Genomic DNA, 20,734 nt, shown 5'->3' with positions numbered 1-20,734 from the left:
GAGAGCAAGCCAATCTGACTGCTGCTATGCTCTGAGGGTGCCGCTGCTGAAATGCTGGAAAACAAACAAGCCGTACTGGCTAATATGACAAGACACAAGGGGGAGAAGAACTTTCACAAAGGCTTATCCAATCAGATGTATTTGTTTTGTGTGCATAGCTCTAATGCATGGGATGCTATTACAATCCATTCTGGATTCATTCACCTCTGTTGAAATTTGTTATAAGTACATGATTCATTAATCAGTGTCTGACCAAATAATTGTAAAATAATGGTCAAATTATTCCTAATTTGCCCTTTCTCATAAGTAGTTTCTGTGTTATTTTCCTGGTTGATACAAAGGTCACTAATATCAGTGTGTTTTCCCCAAATAACCCCCCTCAGAGGAGCTACTACCTCTTGGAGTCTCGGCGCTCTACTTTGTGTCTGTCACTTGGGTGGGTGTTAGAAATAGGAGTGGGCTGAGAAGTCTGGGTGTGAGGGGGGGAGTGTCTTGCTGACGTGTGTACCCCATGTACAGTCATAGAAATTGTCAAATGTCTTGGAGGAGCGAATCACAGAAGAGATCCTGCAAAAAAGACAGTTCCCGCGATGACAAACAGCTGCAGTTGTTTCCCCAAAAAAGTATTGGGTATCCAGTAACTGCCTAGTCAAACCACATATTTGACTCACTACAACCCAGGCGAGCTCGCACTCCAGCTTGGCGTTCAGTGTGGGCCAGACGCTCCGATCCTTTCATTGTATTTCTTCTCTTTTTTTTTTGACATCCCCGTCAATAAGCAGCCATGGATGCCATCAAGAAGAAGATGCAGATGCTCAAGCTCGACAAGGAGAACGCCTTGGACAGAGCCGAGCAGGCCGAGTCAGACAAGAAAGCCTCCGAGGACAGGAGCAAACAGGTCGGCACCCATTGTGAAACCCGCTCTGGTGCTTTTACGCACCGGTGTCAATGGCACGGTGCCGCTGGCGCTGCATGGTTTCTGCATACAGTGTCCTGGGATTTAGGATGAATCTGTTTGTCTCCACAGGGTTAAATATATTGTCTTAAAAATCATGTTACCTTTGCTTTTTTGTTGATGTCAGTTTCGTATTTGGGCTCAATGAAGTTGCCAACGAAATGGCAATATGTTGCATTACATATTGCCTACCTTTACTATTGGATTTAAGTTTAATAAACAAGGTACAATAAAATGTTTTATCAGCCTAGAATGGTTGGATTTCTAAATGGTTGATAGAGTTTATTATGTTGAGTAAAGATTTATTATTGTCACACCTTAGAGATAATTCACAGACACTATGAGGTGCCACATACTTGGTGTGATTGAGTCCGAGTAATAATGCACGTCCATGTTAGTAAGGCTCCTCTGGTTTCTCTTTATTCAAGCTTGAGGATGACCTGGTAGCACTGCAGAAGAAACTGAAGTCAACTGAGGATGAGTTGGACAAGTACTCTGAAGCCCTGAAGGATGCCCAGGAGAAACTGGAGCTCGCTGAGAAGAAAGCCACAGATGTGAGTTTGGGTTGACAGTCCCACTGACTAGTGGTGAAGCCAAGTGCGGGTCACCCATTGCACACTGGTTTGACCTTTAACCACCCCTTTGGTCCCTTTAGGAAACTAAGGTCCCCAGCCCCCATAAAGGTTTACCCTAATGATTGTGATATGCAATAATTAATTATACTGTAAGAGGCCTGTGGGTTGTATAGGGTGAGAATATGGATGGTTAAATTTAGCTCTTGTGCTGTGTATGGTAAAGTCACAGCTCACTGGCTTACCAGTGCATTCCACAGCCATTTGGGTGAATCTGAGGACCAGTGTAGAGTTTCTGGGCGGCCTTTACAAGCATATTTCGGTGTGTAAAATCCCTTGACAGATTTGCGGTTGTTCTGGTTTCAGTTGGCACATGTGTCCAACTGTGATGAAATTACCTGCTTATAGACTGTGCTTAATGTTACACCAATGACACATAATTGATTACATCACAATCTGCCACAACAACAACAGCAGCAAGAACAACAACAACAATGTTATTAACATAACATTTATGCCATAGAGAAGATATCTCCAAAATGTACTTTACTGATTGATCGACTGACACGGAAATAAAAAAAGATCAAAAACTGATGTATACCACAGATGAAAGTTGCCTAAAAACTTAACTTACTAGTGTTTTTTTAGTTTAGTTTTTTGTCACATATAAACAATATAAAACACATAATGATAACACGTACAAGTACATGTGTGGGTGCAGCAGAAACCTGTACAGGCTTATATGAAAACCACACCCAAAAATAGGATTTGGATAAGAGAATTCACAAAATGTCAAAGGAATACAAAAATAATCAAAATTCCAAAAACAAAAATACAGATGTTTAAATATATTAAAAAACAATCTAAGTTGAGGGCGAGTATTTGGAGTTAAAGTTAAATAGCAAAGACTCACCCTGAACATATAGAAAATAACACTAGTTTTAACTAACTGCCTTCGACAGCAGAGCATTTCATAGTCTATTTTTTTGACCCAAACAATATCATACATTTTGAGTAGTATATCTACAAAATATGAAGGACGCTCAGTTAAAATAGAGTTACTCGATAGGCCATACACAAATAATAAGTTGCCTACACAAGTGCCTTGTTTAATCACACGAAATGACAAATATTGAATGAATTAATAAACACATAGTAGAACAACAACAACAACAATAATATAGTTTATATTTAGGATTTTAGGACCTTAAGCTGATGCAAAACATCAGCTACTCTTCCTGCGGCCCACAGGTAACACACAACATGACAACAGATCAGACATTTGCAAACATATTACCAGTACTGTAGGTGACATATTATTATTGATATTCACATATATAATAAAGATATGTTCGTTAATTAGAGTAAGCATGCCTACACAATTGTGAAATAGCTCATAAAACAGGGTCTACTGTCGGGAGCTGTGATTTTGATAAGGTTGGCTCAATTTACCGACAGGGGAACCACTAAAAAGACACCTAATTTATTAAATAGTTGTATAGCCTTACTCACAAAAAGTAGGAAAATGACATTATCTTACATTGGGGGGAAACACAGGCAAGCAGAAGAATTAGTTTTTTTTTTAATCATTACTATTTTGATTGATTGATTGTTTTCCTGTCGTGGAAAACCGGGTACTTCCGGGGTTGGCGGCACCTCCCAATCCTCATCAGCGGTTGATTAAAGGCGGTGGGGGCAGGGATCAAACGCGCCGCATCTCCAAGTGTGTGTGAGAGAGTGTGTGCGTTGAGACGGGCCGCACAGAGCTGAAGGGAAAACTAGCTTAGCTGAAACAAAAAAAAAGAGCAACATGGCTAGTGGGAGCTCTCTGGAAGCTGTGAAGAAGAAAATTAAGTCGTTGCAGGACCAGGCCGATGTGGCGGAGGACCGGGCGGCGTTACTTCAGCGAGACCTGAACCAGGAGAGGAGTGCGAGGGAATCAGTAAGCCGCCGCTAATTACTTAAGGCAATTAGTGCCCGGGCTGTCGACGGCATTAGCCCGTTAAATCTGGTCAAAAAGCGTGGCTGCTAGGCCCAGACAGCGACGGTTCATGCTCAAATGTAGAGCCAGGTATCAGGTAGGTTGTGAGTAAACGACGGGTGGATGAATGGACACCACCCTGGCTCGTCCCGAATAAACAAACATCCCTGTAACAAGTAATGTTTGGGCTAATGTTGCAGCAGCACCACAGTTCCTCTGAGATAACATCCTTCTGTGTTAAACTCCCGCAGACCAATAGCTAGTTGGAACACCCCCCTCTAAAAACAAAGCCAACTAAATTGTAACCATGTTTTGTAGCTGATTTTATTTATGGGACAAGATGACCAAATCACTGACACAGGAAATTACCGGCTTGACTGTAAAGAGGGAAGGCAATGTGGATAAATGACTCTAGAATTGCCTGTAAAAGAGCTGCTAACATGTTGTGTGTTGATAAAATAAATAAATGTATTAAATGTCATCCACCCTTCAGCCTGTGAATAAAATGTGCACATTAGAGCCTGCATCCCTCCCTCGGGTTTGTTCCTGACCCAGCCCAAGCTCTCCTCGGAGGGTAAGGGATGGGCTTGATGTTATGCCTGCAAAGCCAGTTGAAACTACCTGGGTTTTTTTTTGGTTTTTTTTGTACAAATACTATTGATTTGACTCTGTGGTTGTGGTGTTGTGCTCTCCTAGGCTGAGGGTGATGTAGCTTCCCTGAACAGGCGTATCCAGCTGGTTGAGGAGGAGTTGGACCGTGCTCAGGAGCGTCTGGCCACAGCGCTGACAAAGCTGGAGGAGGCAGAGAAGGCTGCTGATGAGAGCGAAAGGTGGGTACCTCGCACCTGGGGAAAGAAAAAGACTACACTTGGGCAACACAATCCACTCATAAGACACTCTGTTGGTCATTGGTAATACGTGGAAAATTCAGTTATACTCTTTACTTGAGGATTAGGTCCCATGCTGTTGCAAACTTTTGAGCACGGTGGTCATGTTGGTGCTGACTGTCTTTGAAGACAATTGGGAAAACTATTTTTATTAATCTAACACTGAAATGCAAGTTTGAGGGTTTAAACTACAGTGTGTGTATATATATATATATATATATATATATATATATATATATATATATAAATAATAAAAAAAATTGATTGCACCTGCTTCATGCTGTTGGAGTACCACTCCTAATATTTTGCTCGGTGCTGCCACTGATGGCTGGAGGCCATATTGCACTAATGTTCAGAACAGAAGTGTATACCAAATGTTCGATGAAAACTTGCATTATGTTTTTTTTTTAATGCAACAAGTGCATGTATTGACAGCAGGGATAAGTCATACTCTTAGTCCTCCTAATGTGTATGTCACGCAGTACTTGGTGTTTAATTATGATGGACACCGGCTCACACACTGCCACCACCATTATGTGAGACATCAGTGTGTCTGTAAAGTATTCAGACATTTTCTCCAGATAGTAATCTAATGCATGTGAAAGTCTTTGTAGTCTGTCTTTCTGACAGTATGACACCCGTAGGAGCCATATACTTTGTGGTTAACTTTTATTTCGATGCACAAAAGAATGGATTTTATTCTGGGCCAGTATAAGACAAACTACGGATCTCTTTGTCAGTTGTACAAGAGGGAATTATCAAACCATATTGGCCTGGTGTAGGGCCTATAGTGCTCATGACTTACCTGCCATACTACTTTTCCCCCCTCAGAGGCATGAAGGTCATTGAGAACAGGGCAATGAAGGATGAGGAGAAGATGGAGCTGCAGGAGATCCAGCTGAAGGAGGCCAAACACATTGCAGAGGAGGCTGACCGAAAATATGAGGAGGCATGTTTCTCAGATGTTAACTGTACTCTAAACTTTGAGCTTAGCATTCTCTACGTTATTTTTCTTTAATTTAACTAACTTTAACTATAGCTGACATCAAGGGACACTTCCTGTCAGATGTATATAACTGCCACTAAGGCCTAGTCCGCATGTACACGGGTAGTTTTTAAACGTATGTTTTTATGAACATGGCTTTAGGTTTATATCACGGTCTGTTGTTTTGGTATGCTCTTGGCAGTGCTTCTATTGTGTTTTCATTTGAAAAACAATTCTTGTGTGGATGGGATTTTTTTATTATTAATTTACTTTGAGAACAAAGGGGGGAAAAAAACCTGTTGTCGACTACCTGTGTACATGTTTACTAGGCTTAAGTCATTAGTGATTGTTAGTTACAGTAGTGGATTGTTTTTATTCCATCTATTGCTGTATTAAACTACTGTGGGACTCAACTCTGTATGTTGTGACTTCAGGTGGCCCGTAAGCTGGTGATCATTGAGAGTGACTTGGAACGTACAGAGGAGCGTGCTGAGCTGTCTGAGAGGTATCAACTTCCTTCCCTTTTCCCTCGATGTGTGAGGGAAAAGGTGTTTCAACTGTAGAGGTATAATATGATGTCACACAGCCTTCAGAGTTTGCCCCTCCTCTCGGGAGCGGACCAAAATAAGAAGAAAACAGAAAATCTAAGCAAAGGGCTGGGTCTCTACAGATACAGACACCGCGCATGATGATTGAGAGGGATTACTTTTTGTATTAGTTTATACGTGTTTTGTTTTAGAATAAAACCACATATTAACCCTTGTTTTTTTTAAATAACATTTTCCTGTTGTTTAACCAAACTATAAATCAATAGCAAATGCTCTGAGCTTGACGAGGAGCTGAAAACTGTGCAGAACAACCTGAAGTCTCTGGAGGCCCAGGCAGAGAAGGTAGGATGGCCGACTGAGACGATGCATTGCAAATTATCCAGAGTATAAACCCTTGAAATGTGTTTAAAACTGTATTTGCCTAACTCTGGTCTTTGTGTGCAATTACAGTACTCGCAGAAAGAGGACAAATACGAGGAGGAGATCAAGGTTCTTACAGACAAGTTGAAGGAGGTGAGTTAGCATGATTCATGATTGAGACATTTAAAAATCATCCATCCTGCTTTCCATTGGCATTTTGTGTAGCTTCTTTGAAACTGCTGATTTGAATATTTATTTTGCACTTCCAAGCTTTATAAGCCTGTATGGCTTGTAATGTAAACCTCTTGATGTGAATTGCTAAGGTTTGACTGTATTCCTCCACTCAGGCTGAGACTCGTGCTGAGTTTGCTGAGAGATCGGTCGCTAAGCTTGAAAAAACAATTGATGATCTAGAAGGTATGAATCTTTTCCACTTGATTTTTTAGACATTTAAAAAAATCGTTTTCATACAATCTAGGCCGGTTTAGTTACAGTGCAGTTGTGAGATGCAAAGCAGTGACTACTCAAAAAGTAACCGTATCAGGCCTTATTTAGGTTTCTTCATAGAGTCCTCCCTGTTTTTTCTCTAAGAAGTGCTACAAAAGCACAGTGATGATAAAAAAATACAACATGTTTAAAAAATAAACAGACAGGATAAGAAAAATAAATGGAATAATAAAAATAGGGCTGAATGAGCTTTTGAAATTCATGACATTTTCTTTTTCTGGAACAACAGGTAGTATGAAAGGTGCCTCTTTGGTAAACATTGGTGCAACGTGAGGTTGCTTATCTGGACAGCAAGGTGTTAAATAGGCCTCAGGACAAATTTCTGCACTGTCAGTTGTCTATCGGTGGGAGGAAAAACAAAGCGGTAATCCACAGAGGAGGGCGTGATATTATTCGTGTTGGCAACAACATTTCTCTCCACCGTGCTGTTTGTCATTCTGGTGTAGTGACTCTTCAAGGCCAGCTAGTCCAAGCAGTCTTCACAGGGTCACACATGTAATGCAGTTTGTCAGTGACTCCTCAGGAATCTCACTCAACATCATCAGCTGTTCCATGTGCACTTCCTATTTCTGTAGTGCTTTCCCCTCTTTTCCCCCCATTTCCTCTATTTGCTTTTGACTTTTGTTCTCTGACCTTTTTCTGTTCTGTTCTTCTTATTTTATCAAAAATCCTTCACTTCCACTTCAAAAATAATTACCACGCAATAGATGAGCTGTATGCCCAGAAACTGAAGTACAAGGCCATCAGCGAGGAGCTGGACCACGCCCTCAACGACATGACTTCCATGTAATTCACCTCATGCTCGTTTCTGTTCTGTGCCATCAATCTCAACACCCCCTAACAAGTTACAATAGCTCCCTCCTGTGGCATGTTTGAGTGCATTGATCTTTATTTAGCTAAATTATACATCATTTACTGCTTGTCTAACCTGTGTTTGTGTGTGTTGTATTTTTAATAAGGTTCTTAAGCTTTAGATTTATTTTTATTTCTTTATAGCTTCTTTCAACATAGCCACATTTCTTCATAATCTTCATTTCCTGCTTTTCTGGCTCAGTTATGCATCCATTTTGTCCTCTTTTGTTCTGCATGTCATTTATCTTCCATTTCTCCTTTTATATCTCCAACAATTTTGTTCTTCTCCTTTTTTCACAGCTAACTTTTTACACCCCTCACCCCACAAGCTGGTTGAACATCATCTTCTCTCTTCTGTGCAGCACAGCCCAACTTTTTGTCTCGGTATTTCCTTACTGCCCCACTACTACTGCACACTGGGCTTTCGCTGCCACCATCCATTTGTTCTCTCATACAGACCTTTGAGCCGTTTTGTTTTCTGTAAGATAAACATTATTCCATCTATGCCAGCCCTTCCCTGTTTCTCTTGCAATGTTTCTTTATTTTCATCTGTCCCATCTTTTTATTTTTATTTTGTCTTGTGTCTTAATTTTTTTGTTGTAGCTTTTCAATAAACTCTGAAGCTCCCCTCCCATTCACTTTTCCTTCTTCTGTTCAAAAGGACAGTTATTTGTTATAATGGCAGAAGTCAGTTGTTAATTACATTTAACCCTATGAATTAGAATATGGTAAAGTATCCTGAAATCATGACGGGTTACCTAATTTGACAGGGGTTGGCCTACACCCTTCCTTAAAATCAGCCTTCATTATGATCTCGACTACACACCTGTAAAGTTTTGTGACCGTATCTTGCACAGTCTTACTAAACTGTTTACATGGCTAATGAAAATTTATATTCCACTAATATTTCCACCAGTGGACCGTGTGAACAGTCTCCCTCTCTTTCCTTTGACAATCTTTTTGAAAAAGTTGATGTTGCGGCGATGTTCGCGCAAATCCAAAAACCTTTCTGATTCAAGCATTTATTAATGTTTAAAAATAGGTGTATATCTCCCTTCTCACCAGAAATGTGGGCTTTTCTTTGGGGCATGCATCTATATTCCAGGTTTGAAAACTGTTGGCAAGATGTTTCATAAAGAACACAGAGCTGACCATAAACAGGCAAGAGACATTATGTCCCAAACCGCGGTAAAAACCCGAGAGAGACACATTTTGCTAATGCTCTGAATACTAGTCTAAAGAATGCTCCCAAAACCCAAATATCGGCATATCCCATGTCTTACTAAATAAATGTTACATTCGGGATAGTCCTTATTTGGAATGTGCTCTTTTACCTGAACCGTATCAAATTCAGAATATTGTCATATTTGGCCTATTAGTGCATGTAAACTTGGTCATTGACTGTGAATGTGGATTTAAACGTTGGTCATCTACGTGTAGGCTTCTTCTAGGCTATCTTCGATACTTCTGGGGGAAAATATCTCAGTAAAAGCTAGAGCAAGCACAAAAGGAATGAGTCTTTGATATTGCCATAGGTAACCAGGACAGTAAGTTAACGGCAGCTTGTATTTTTTGAAATGTAAATGACTAAGTTATTGCTGTAGCTTGATATAGCTGCTTGATACAGCTGTAGTACAGTGGTATGGAGCCTTTTCTCTATGTTCTTGACATGAATTCAAACTGACACCTGTTTTGTGGTTATCTTCAAAGCACAAACTCTGTCTTATGTACTAACCCACCTTCTGTCTCTTTCCTTTTCCTCTTACCTGCTCTCTGACTGCCAAGACCATCTATACAAGCAGCTAGAGAAAAACCGCCTTCTGACCAATGAACTGAGAGTAGCCTTAAACGAGGCTTAAACTGGAATGGGCTCTCATGCTTTCATTCTTCTGAATCTCACGTCCAGACATATTGTCGTGTCTATGACACAAAGCTTAAACCAAGTAATGATTTAAACAAATGGAATACAATATAGGGATTTCAAATTATGCATGCTCAAACTGCAGCTTCAGATGGGAGGTCAGACAACCTCAAGTTTCACGATGGATTTGATGAATATAAACTCAGTTATCGATAGGGCTGTAGCACTTTAGTCCAGTATAAATCTGCACGGTGCTGCTCCTCACGGGGTGAAGAGTGGTGAGGATGCTAGTGACCGACATCTGAGGAAGACTTACAAAAATGCTGCCAGGGGTCTAGATTTCCTTCACATTCAGAATCCCCCTCTCAATGCTATAATGGCTAAGTTTTAACAACATAATCAAATATGAACTAAAAATGACAAGGGGGGTGTGTTCAGCTGGACTGAGAACTACAGTAAACTGCCCATTGTTCTGCTTTCAGTACAGATTTAACTGGATCATTCGTTTGCATTGACAATACATTTGATTTGCTTGACAGGCTGTCTCACAATTTAATGAGTGATTACTCTGAGCAAACAAACCTTATGAATTCAGTCAAGTCTAAGTACTAGCAGAAGAGGAGGGAGTTTTACTTTGTTGTGAAGCAGGAATGGTGCAGTGCTACTTGTGGAGAGAATGTGCACCATATGTTTATATGAGCACAATAGTTAAGAGAGGTGTGTGCAGTTGGAAGGTAATCTGTCACTCGAACGTGCAAGGTGATGCACTAATCATTCATTACCACAGCTTTTAACAGGAGGTGAAAGAAATTCCAGTGGTAGTTGTGGAGGAAGATAATTTATAACCTATAAAGGGTGACGGTTTTCCAACTAGGTCTCTAATTTACGGTTAAATGGATGCTCACATTTGCTTGTTTTTTGATTGCCTGATACTGGTGGGAGACGGCACTCAGACTTGATGCTGTAGGTCATGTGCCTCATTTAAATACATTGCCATTCTCCAAGACCCATTGCGTTGTCCTAGAACTAGTTCATGCTGTCTTGACTACAGCCCTGTCTCTAGCTGGAGTATATTGGTTAGTGGGAGTTGTGGATATGTTCTTACTTAATGATGCTAACTACTGTTATTGAGGGGGGAAAAGGATATGAGTGGTGAAATATCTCCCACTCATGAGGTTTGTTACAATATCCAACACATGTCTTAACACTGTTTATCCTGGGCTATAGCTTTGTCTGTTTATATTCTGTGCGTCTTTGGGCTGTTTGTTTGTTTTTTTAACTGATGCAATGCTATATTAACAGATCGACTCGTATGTGCTCAACAAGAGGGCCTGAACTTAAAGCAGATGCTGGATGAAACTCTAATGGAGATGGTTAACATTTGACCCAGCTCTGTTCCTCTCCCCGCATTGCCTCATCTGCTCTGAATATGGCTGGCTCCCATATACGGCTGCTACAGACAACGTTTGGCCTTGTTTATATGTGGCCTCTGACCGTATCACCATGAAGTAACAAGTTTTACACACGGCAGCACACAGCTTCAGTGAGCTACAGTTAAGCTACTACTGTTACACACTGTAATCTAAGGTCAGTTTACATTAAATGCACATCTTTAATAAGTTTACATTTACAAATTTGCACTTTTTGGGGGGAAATATACTGCACATAATCATTGTCAACAAAGCCATAAATTAAGCCACGGTTATATAAAATTGACTTTTATTATGTGTACTTTTGTAAAGTTGCTTGTGTGTCTTTGTTTCTTCTGTATTGTATAACATTTATTCAGTGTCAGCGATGTTCACTTCCAGTTTAGCAAGGAAGTAGTTCTCAGCATTGGCTTGAATACTGTTTTGATCGGCTAAGTAATAAGAAATGTTTGCACACTGTACTAATTTTTCTGTTTAATTAGAGAAACATATGTTGGAATTTTGTCTCCCATTTTATCTTGGAAGTGTAAAGATCATGAATAAATTGTTGGATCAAGTATAACTTTATTGTAAGTCTGGCTTTATGTTTCTTTGGTATGTTTGATACAGTGAAGAACTGGAGAGAGGGGGAACCTATCACCCAAAATATATTTTATATACCACAGACTATTATAAAAGTAGGTTGACTATTCACCCTCTGGTGGATTACAAACACACACAATGGGGCCCTCTTGTTGTAAATGTGTGATGAGAAGGACCCAAATCAACAAACTAGATAGAACTACATTCAATAATGTATAATAAACGTGTATCACTCTTTAATTGTTATCTTTGAGTAAATGATACTATGAGCCAATGACTTGACATAATATAATTTAAAACGGTGAATTAATTTGAAAAAATATTTAAAATAAATTAATACATTGTGTACAGTGTAAATATACACTGGGGTCCTCCTTATTTGCATATAATACTTTAAATAAATAGTTTTCCATTCAAATCAGTGATTCAGAGATGAGATGTAGCCTTCTAGATATCAGTCCTGCCTGCAAGATTCACCTAGTTTCTCCATAGGATTATTTAATTAAGTGATCTTCACACTGTCCTATTTATGTAATGATTTATATGAGAAACAAATGTAATTTAATCTTTTATCAATTCACCCAGTAACATATGTACCTACTTTACTTTAAAGCTTAACAGTAGATGTAGGGGAAAGTGTCACTGCTCCTCCTCGCCGCAGGGGGGCGGTGTGTCAGCTCGGCAGCGGTGGAGGAGAAGCAGACAGCGGAGGTGAAAGTTCGTAGCTGGGCAGCCGTGCTGGAAAACCCCACGACTAGAGAGCGAAATATGGATGAAAATGAGGATTTTTCCTTTTCTTTACAAGACAGCAAGGCCGCATACATATTAAGCAATGTTGCCGAAGTGGTTGAGCGAATTCTGACCTTCGTACCAACCAAATCGCTCCTCCGGATCGCAAGGTAGCGGAGCGTGTTTGTGTGCTAAACAGTTAACTTCGCTCACGTTAATGGCTGTCGAGTGGAAGTCAAAACACTTTCCACAGACACACATTTGAGTTAGAGAGCTAAAGTGGCAGCCAGAGGGTTCAGGAGTCGTTTTATTCAACCTTACGTTTAATGTGTAATTGCTTGCAGCTGCACAGTCGTGATTTTCTGACAGAAGCAGGAACTTTATGGCCAACTCTGTTAGCAGCAGGTAAAGCTGGGTGTGTTTGTGGTTGTCCTCAGTGTGTGCAGACTATGGAGGAACTGTGCCCGGAGAGTGCTGAGGACTCAGCAGCAGCTGACCTGGGTGTCAGCCTGTGGACCGTCCTCTACAGAGGCCCATGTCCTCTCCAGCATCCTGGCTGAGGAGGTGGAGGTAAGTCACGGGAAGATGTTTAGGGGGCGTTGAAAGACCTTCGTTACTTGGCCAATGTGTAATTCAATGTTGTTGTGAAGTATAAAATTTGCCAGTGGTGTGGTAGAATAAGTACTCGGAGCTTTCACTTAAGTAAAAGTAGTAATATCACACTGTAGAAATAGTTACAAGTGAAAGTCCTTCATTCAAAATGTTACTTAAGTAAAAACACTTAAGTATTAGCATCAAAATGTACTTAAAGTACAACAAGTATTAATTGTTTAAAATGGCCCATTTCAGAATATTATATTATTAGACAATAAGTATTGGTGGATTAATGTAAATATTACATTAATGTTGCAGCTGATAATGGTGGAGCTAATTGTTTTTGCCTTATACTGCTGTGTAGCTTAATCTATAATTTAATATGCTATTTCATTTGTTTAAGATGGTGTGTATTAATAATCTGAATTTGTAAAGTAACTAGTAACTAGTACAGCTACAAGTACCTCAAAATTGTACTTAAGTACAGTACTTGAGTAAATGTACTTAGTTACTTTCGACCACTTGAAGTTGCCAAAGTGCGGTAAACATCCTGTTGGTAGTTATTGTTTTGAAGATTTTCTTATCTTATCAGCCAGAAATAATCTCCCTAAAAATCTGAAAATGTTCAAAGAGAGGATAAGGATCTCAAAGTATTTTTAAGTGAAAATTTACTAATAATGTGCGGTAAATTGTTGGGTCATGTATTGTGTCCAGCTTGCATTAAACAAAGGTTTTTAACATTGTTTTAACACATGCTCTTTGCTTGATTGTGCCTGATTGTTTACAGAAAGTGTTTCTCCTGCCCAAAACAGTTCTGGCTTTGGTAGACTACGAGGCCTTCCATGGACAGGCTTATTGCTACAGACAGAATAAAGGTTGGTATTAGATATGGGTACTCTGTGCTTTTGGACTTAATTATATTGTGTTCATTAGACCGAATATATGTCAGATATTTTCACATCTGTCCCATGCATAATTGTTCCGGTTTGGTTAGTGGAAAGCTGCGATGGAAGAAACTTTCATAACCTGTACACAAGTAAAAGAACAAATAAAAGTTCTGCATTCAAAAACTTACTGAAGTAAAATGATGTAAATATTATCAGCAACATTTGCTCAAAGTATTGATTGTGTATTAAAATGTTCCCAGGCAGTATTTTACTGTTATACACATTAATGCAGCAGTAATATTAATTCAAAAACATCATATATATGTGTTTTCATTTTAAGCCCTTTATATACTGCTGGGTAGTTTAATCTACAGCAATGCATCACATTCTCTAAGATCATCGTAGGGTTGTAGCATAAGTGACTGTGAGAACAACACATCTCTTAAAAGTGAATTTTCATGGTGTCAGAAAAACTGCCCTGTTTTCTGCTTCGTGGTGATGTATTTCAGCTGATCCAAGAGGCTTTTTAAAGACTTTATTTAGCTTAAGAGATTAGGCCATTAAGGAACACTTCATCCTTCAGCTCTGCACAAACATCCAAAATAAACACATCTGGAGATACCTGGTTTTCACTGGAAGTAACGTAAGTGTCAGATAAGTAGTGCAATAGAAGTATAAAGTTGCATAAAATGGACATTCTAAGCTCCTCAAATTTGTACTTAAGTGACTACAGTACTTGAATTAATGTATTTAGTTAGATTCCACCACTGGCAGAAAGACATGTCCTGTATGAGAGTTTGGTCATGTTATATTTGTTAGTTTCAACTTGTGACCCTCGTTCCTCTTTCTCACTGCAGTTTCTGGGACATTTTTTATGAATGATCACCTGCACTCTTGGCACAAACACCCCATTAGAGAGTATTATTGCAATTACATATCACAGCAGTTCACTCATTTAAAAATCAGAGAAGACGTGTTGATGGTAGGGCTGAAACTAACACTTTGATTATTTTCTCAATTAATCGGTCTATAAAATGTCAGAAAACAGTTAAATCGATTTATTATTTGCAGCTCTAGTTGAAGGTGTCATTTGGAGTGTGTTTATTATCAGTTTTGTTATGGGGAAGTTTATTTCATACTTGCTAAGGTTACCTGCAGTTTAATATACCTTGTTTTAACTGACTTGCTGACTGAATTTTAAAATCTATTAAATAGGTGTTGAGCAGTGTTTTGTTACATTATAGAAACAGTCTTACGGTCTCTTTGGTAAGAAAGAGGTGATTTTCTGGTGAACATTTCTCTGAATCTAAAATAGTTGCATAAAGGACTTTTTACTTTCCAGCAATATACTATGTGCTTATCGTTAGATTAGATTATTAGCATATAAAACAGTGTCCTACAAAATAATTTCCCAATCTGGGATCATTAAAGTAATTCTATTCTATTCTTTCTCATTAACATGTTTTTTTTTCTTAACTACTCTGAAGCAAAAAAGAGTCGCCGCAGTCCAAACGCAGTCCAAGAACTGAACCTGCTCTTCCCCGAAGGCTGTGACATCATGGGCGTCACCACACTAGGCATAGTCTGTAAGTGTTCCTCTTTTCTCTCCCTCTCAAATTTCCTCGTTCACATAAAAGACAATAAAATACCCAACTCTTCCCTCTAAAAATAGCATAATTAGCATAATTTAATGTTGATAATAGGGATGCAAACAATTTATCGATTGTCGAATCGATATTGAATCGATTAATGGTCTATAAGAAATTACTCAATTGAAAAAAATGAATTGCGTTTTGAACCCGTAATTCCCTGCCAGTCCACATGAAGGCGCAAGACAAACTTGACTCACACGCGGGAACAAAAGCATAGCAGGGCCCTGAAGACAACAACAAAACAAAGGAGAAGCGGTACACTGACAGGATGAGGAGGGCAAAACGGTGCGCAGTATAGAACCACTTTAAGTTGGTCGATGACGACAAAGATGGCAAATGCACGATATGTGGAAGTATTTTAAAGTACAACAACACCACAACTTTGTTGAATTACTACCTAAATATGTCACATTCAGCCGTGTTACAGGCAGCAAGTGGTTCTCAGCCTACAATCACCACAGCGTTGGGACGAAGGGCGTGACTCCACGAAAGCAGAGGGCATTACCGAGCGGATATGTAACACGGTTACCACAGACATGCTGCAGATAAATGTCGTTGACGGACAGGGATATCGAGAGGTAATAAAGTACATCGAGCCAGGGTACAATATCCCCTCTAGAACAACCATAACCACCCACGTAAAAGCAAGCTACGCGAGGAAGAAGGCCGAGTTGAAAACACAACTTGCAACCGCGAATGTGGCCCTCACAACAGACTGTTGGACTTCCTTGACTACAGAAAGCTACATCACAGTTACATGTCACTACATTGAACCGGACTGGCAGGTAATGTCAGCAGTCCTACTCACAGAGAGAGGGCATGCCTCACTGGCATAGAATTGTATTCTTCTATTCAAGTCTGTGTAACATTTGGATATTATCTATTCAGAATATGTTTGATATGCTACCAAAATCTTATTTCCTGCCCTCAAGTGAGTGATTAAGGAATATGGTGTGCATTTTTTCTTTATAAGGAAGATAGCATTTTATGTTACATATAGACCATTTCAAAGTTGTTAACATAAACATTCTAAATGTGTCCTAGTTTGATTCCTGTTACAGTGAATGTGAACGACATCAGCTGACAGAAGTTAACAGGGACCAAAGATGTTGCCTAGTAATGGAATTCCATTAAAAAGGAACAATTAACCTATTCAGAGGGAAATTCAGCTCCTCAGAAGAATTGCCGCTTATCAATTAATCGATCGATAAGATGAAACAACTATCAATTAATGAATTACTCGATAATTTGCATCCCTAGATAATGATAATAATTGAAAAAAAGCATGCATGTTCATCTACTAGGATGGCTGAGAAATATATGAAAGGTAACCAAGTGTCTTGGGTATATCAAAGAAGTTCACCTTTCAGCATAGAGGACAACGCATAAATCCCCACTGCTGCTGCCTAGTTAGAAAGCACCACTGGTGGCTGGCACTTCCCTGCCTCTCCCTCTGATAGATTGCCTAGTCTGCCCGGTGCTGTGCTCCCCATTCCTCCATATAATCACAACCCTGCGGAGAAGTGACTCTCCATCAGCCATGTTCTCTTTCCTCAAGATGATGGCCTATCTGGTTTCTGTCGTCTATCAGGTTTAATGGCGGCCTCAGCTGTTTGTGATAACATTCATTTTGTGATACTGCGGCTGAGGGTCATTACAAGGTCACCGCGCACATCTAATTTCATTGAATGGAATCTTTGATTGGATGAGGTTGAATCTACAGATTACTTGCAATAAGTCTGCCATATAGCCTCAAGTTCCTCTAATTATGTATGCATGTTGGTAGTATGTCTGTGCAGTATTCAAAAGATTACTTGTGATGCACTTGGACATAGTATTATTTCATAGTATTATTAACTTTAACACAGTGGAGGATGGTATTAAATGAATCTACTGTGTGCTGTATTTACCTAGTCCAGAGTGAATTTTGCTCAGTATTTTAAGTACAGCACCTTAAAGTTATTAATGTGCATCTACAGCACATTTACTTAGTGGTTCCTAGTCTTGTGCCAAGATCCCGCAGATCTTCTCTCCAAGTTAACACTTTTACAACACACTTTAAGTGAACCGTTTTAGAAGAGGAACTCACTGGTGAAATAAACTTTATGAAGTTTTTGGCTTGAATTAAGTCTTCATCACACACGATGCATGCAAGTTACTGCATATAACTTAATATTCTGCCTCACGCCTGCTCCTCTGTGCAGTGACTCCCACTGGCTCTTGCTCCAGCCTTCCTCAGGAGTACCAGGAGGGAGAAGCTGGCTTTGCAGTCATGTTCCCCAGCATAGAAGGGGTCCACATCAAGCCCTTTCATTTCTGTAAGGATTCCATCTCTCCAACAGCCCTGAAAGAAGCAGGTGAGTGTAGGCTTACAACACTTATTTAGTAACCTTGTAAAATCTTCCAGAACTTGTTTTTGCTTTACTCTTTTGTTTGTTGTACTGTTATTTCCAGGACTAGTCGACAACCCAGATCTGCGTGTGGTACTGATGTTTGTCTATGAGGCATATAAAACTGGAGGGGCACACTTCCTCAGCCAGATACTGGAGCCGCTGGCCAAGAGCAAAGCTCTCATTGCTGGAGGGCTGGTAGAAAGTGTCTTCTCTCCTCCCAGACACTGGTGAGTTAATGTCCTTTACTTAAATCATGCTTATTTCTTCGCTATTTTGGGAAAAATATTGCTTTTAATACAATACATACTTTGAGGCTTCCTCAAGCATAGTTTGACGGTCTTTGCATAGATACTGGAAAAAAATCTCTTCATTAAACAGTCTAACCATAACCTACTGATAACATTAACTGGCAAATTTAACATACCGACTTGGGGTTCCAGCTGTCGTGAGGTTAGAGGCTGGTGGTTCAGGGTCTTGCCCTGCTGTTTTTCCTGGTATTTGCTTTCTTGATGAAATATTAAAAAAAAAAAAAAAAAAGCAGTATCCGACCATGGGGTGCCATTGCACATCACTCTGAAAGTCAATACCAGTGGTTAGAGGTGTTTTTGTGGGTCAAACTATGTGGTGTGTGTGTGTGTTTCTGCTGTCAAGATGGTTTAATTAACTGTGTGCTACACAAAACGTATTTTACCATATTCTAACACTTGCGGTAGCATTTCTTTAGTGCATTCTCTTTGCAATATTCACACACCTCCTCTCCCATCATTTCTCACTCTATAGCTGTAGCCAGGGTGCATACGGTGTGGTGGGCCTGGCACTGAGTGGCCCTAAGGTGCAGGGTGCATCTGTGCTCTTGGACCAACACGTCAGCAACCCAAAGGCGGCTGAAGCCACAATCCGGCGGCTAAAGGCAGCCAAAATTCCAGAGAGGAACACCCTAGGGTTCATGTTCGCCTGCGTGGGGAGAGGCCAGAACTACTACCATAACCAGGCGAACGTGGAGGCTGATGCCTTTCACAAGGTTTTTCCCAACACCCCGCTCTTCGGCCTGTTCGGCAACGGCGAGATTGGCTGCGACCGAATCGTTAAAGACGACTACACGCTGTGCGACACTGACACGGACAGTCTGCAGCATGAGTACACTACAGTCATGACCCTGGTCCATCTAGGCTGACCCACAATGACAATGGATGAACAAGAGAAAACGATGACCCATCATGCTCCTGTTGCCACCAACAGTCGAGAACAAGAGTGTTACTACTCACATTAGGACTCAGATTATTGCGGTCACCATTTCTGCTCATAACACGGCAAAATTATCCCTTTAGCCATCGGTGTAATGGCATCATTTGTGGAAAGTGTGTCCCTGTGAGACTGTGTGTAAACACAGCTTCATATTAAAACTAGTGAGTTTCTCAAAGTTCAGATATAAAATGACAAAGTGATTATCTCTTTTAGCTTTCATATGTGAAAAAGACTCCTGTAAAATATATGTGTATATATTTTTTCCCAAGTTTCGCACACGTTCAAGGCATATCTTACCCTACAACATCGATCTCATCATCTGTTTGCTTTGCAGGTGAGTAGAAATATACACTTGTGTTTCCCACAAGCGTTTGTTGAAGTTGTTGGTTCAGCGCAGGCACTTTTTATTCATGTGAGTAAGAGGAGTGTGGTCCTTCTTCCACAAAATCAAGGTGATCTTGATTTGTATGCTCTTCCTTGTTGCATAGGTTTTTACACTTTCTCACCAAAATTGAAGAAAAAAAAAACATTTTCCTACCAATTAATAGTCTTTTGCAAGATATCTATCTACTATGGTTCGATTGGGCACAAGGAACTTAGTCAGAAACTTACAGTGCCTCTTTTGTTGGCCACATGTCAGGTCATATCTCCTACTACCTACTTCCAACTGTTAATGGTTACTTAAACTACCTGGCTTTTGCAGCTTAAAACAGAAGAGAGCAGGACAGAACAGCTGCCCTAATGGCTCTGTAAGTGACACTGACCAGCAGAAACTCTCAATTTCACCTTATTTTAGGCTTCTACAATTTACAACTTAAACAGTTATTGGAAATTGAAGATATAATGTCCAAGATAGAAAAACAAAAGAAAGAAAGTGATGTAACTGGTGTAGATGATGATGATGTATTTGGTATCCTTTGCTAAAGTAATAAATTGGTAAAGGGTATTTTTGACTAACTACCTAACTGCACATTTGAAAAAGAAGGTCCAAATATTACAGATGCCTTTATACAATAGAATATTGGTCTCTGTCAAGATCTATTAATGCTTTATTGATGTATTATTTTCTAGATGGCCCTTGTCATTGATTGATATCATGATTTTTCCTCACTCAGAAGAATATTCTGATGCCACAAAGGTGCAATTTCCCAATGTGTTTGTCGGTCAGGTAGTTCCAACAGAAAATTCCAATCTTTTCCTTTTTATAGAAATCCTTAGAAGATCTCCTTTGTATGCACATTTTCCCATTTAGATTTTGAAGAGGAAATTAAAAAGTGTATTTTTTGTTAGTGTTTAAGGCCCATTGAACAAAGTTGTTTTGGTGTTGATGCACTTTTCTACATGTGCCAAATCATATCTGTTCTGCTCATTTCCTCAATAAATTACATTCAGTGCGTATGATTGGCCTTGTTTTCTATTCATTTCTTTATAACTCCACTGTTAAAACCGTCACAGCAGCATCTTTAGACCCAGTCACTGAGCACACTGGACGCCACGCATCCTACCTCGGTTCTAACTACAGGCCTACTACTATTAATTCACATCACCACTTTTCCTTATTTGCGCACGTCATGAAAAGTGAGCCTCAGCCTATAACATCTTCGGGAAGAGACGTTTGAGAGAGATTGATGTGCGCTTTAACCATCGACTGGCTAATACCGGCGAATGACAAACGGTTAAGCCAATTGCTGTTAAGGCAATTTATATTCCCATA

At 39.8% G+C, this 20,734-nt stretch overlaps 2 protein-coding genes across 5 annotated transcripts; both read left to right on the top strand.

Moving 5' to 3' along the window:
- Positions 1 to 648: 648 nt before the first annotated feature.
- Positions 649 to 9,676, top strand: LOC310945331 (tropomyosin alpha-1 chain; the record flags this gene model as incomplete). Of its 4 annotated transcripts, XM_083911390.1 has the most annotated exons (10): positions 649 to 898; positions 1,384 to 1,509; positions 4,205 to 4,338; positions 5,227 to 5,344; positions 5,815 to 5,885; positions 6,195 to 6,270; positions 6,379 to 6,441; positions 6,636 to 6,705; positions 7,503 to 7,581; positions 7,948 to 8,275. In XM_083911390.1, the coding sequence occupies 10 exons, from the start codon at positions 785 to 787 to the stop codon at positions 7,949 to 7,951; spliced, it is 855 nt and encodes a 284-aa protein (XP_083767516.1). In that variant the 3' UTR covers positions 7,952 to 8,275. The 4 variants fall into 4 exon arrangements, with proteins under 4 accessions (XP_083767516.1, XP_083767517.1, XP_083767518.1 ...); XM_083911391.1 differs by lacking the exons at positions 7,503 to 7,581; positions 7,948 to 8,275 and adding an exon at positions 9,433 to 9,675; XM_083911392.1 differs by lacking the exons at positions 649 to 898; positions 1,384 to 1,509 and adding an exon at positions 3,338 to 3,469.
- Positions 9,677 to 12,248: 2,572 nt separating this feature from the next.
- Positions 12,249 to 20,399, top strand: fbxo22 (F-box protein 22). The gene is made up of 7 exons (XM_083911350.1): positions 12,249 to 12,419; positions 12,687 to 12,819; positions 13,631 to 13,718; positions 15,218 to 15,316; positions 17,587 to 17,739; positions 17,837 to 18,002; positions 18,556 to 20,399. Exons 1-7 carry the CDS (start codon positions 12,289 to 12,291, stop codon positions 18,947 to 18,949), a joined length of 1,164 nt encoding a protein of 387 aa, XP_083767476.1. The 5' UTR covers positions 12,249 to 12,288; the 3' UTR covers positions 18,950 to 20,399.
- The last annotated feature ends 335 nt before the right edge of the window (positions 20,400 to 20,734 follow it).

The sequence above is a fragment of the Echiichthys vipera genome (assembly GCF_963691815.1).
Source record: "Echiichthys vipera genome assembly, chromosome: 1".
In the NCBI taxonomy this organism is placed as follows: Eukaryota; Metazoa; Chordata; class Actinopteri; order Perciformes; family Trachinidae; genus Echiichthys; species Echiichthys vipera.
This window is presented reverse-complemented; position numbering and strand designations above follow the sequence as displayed.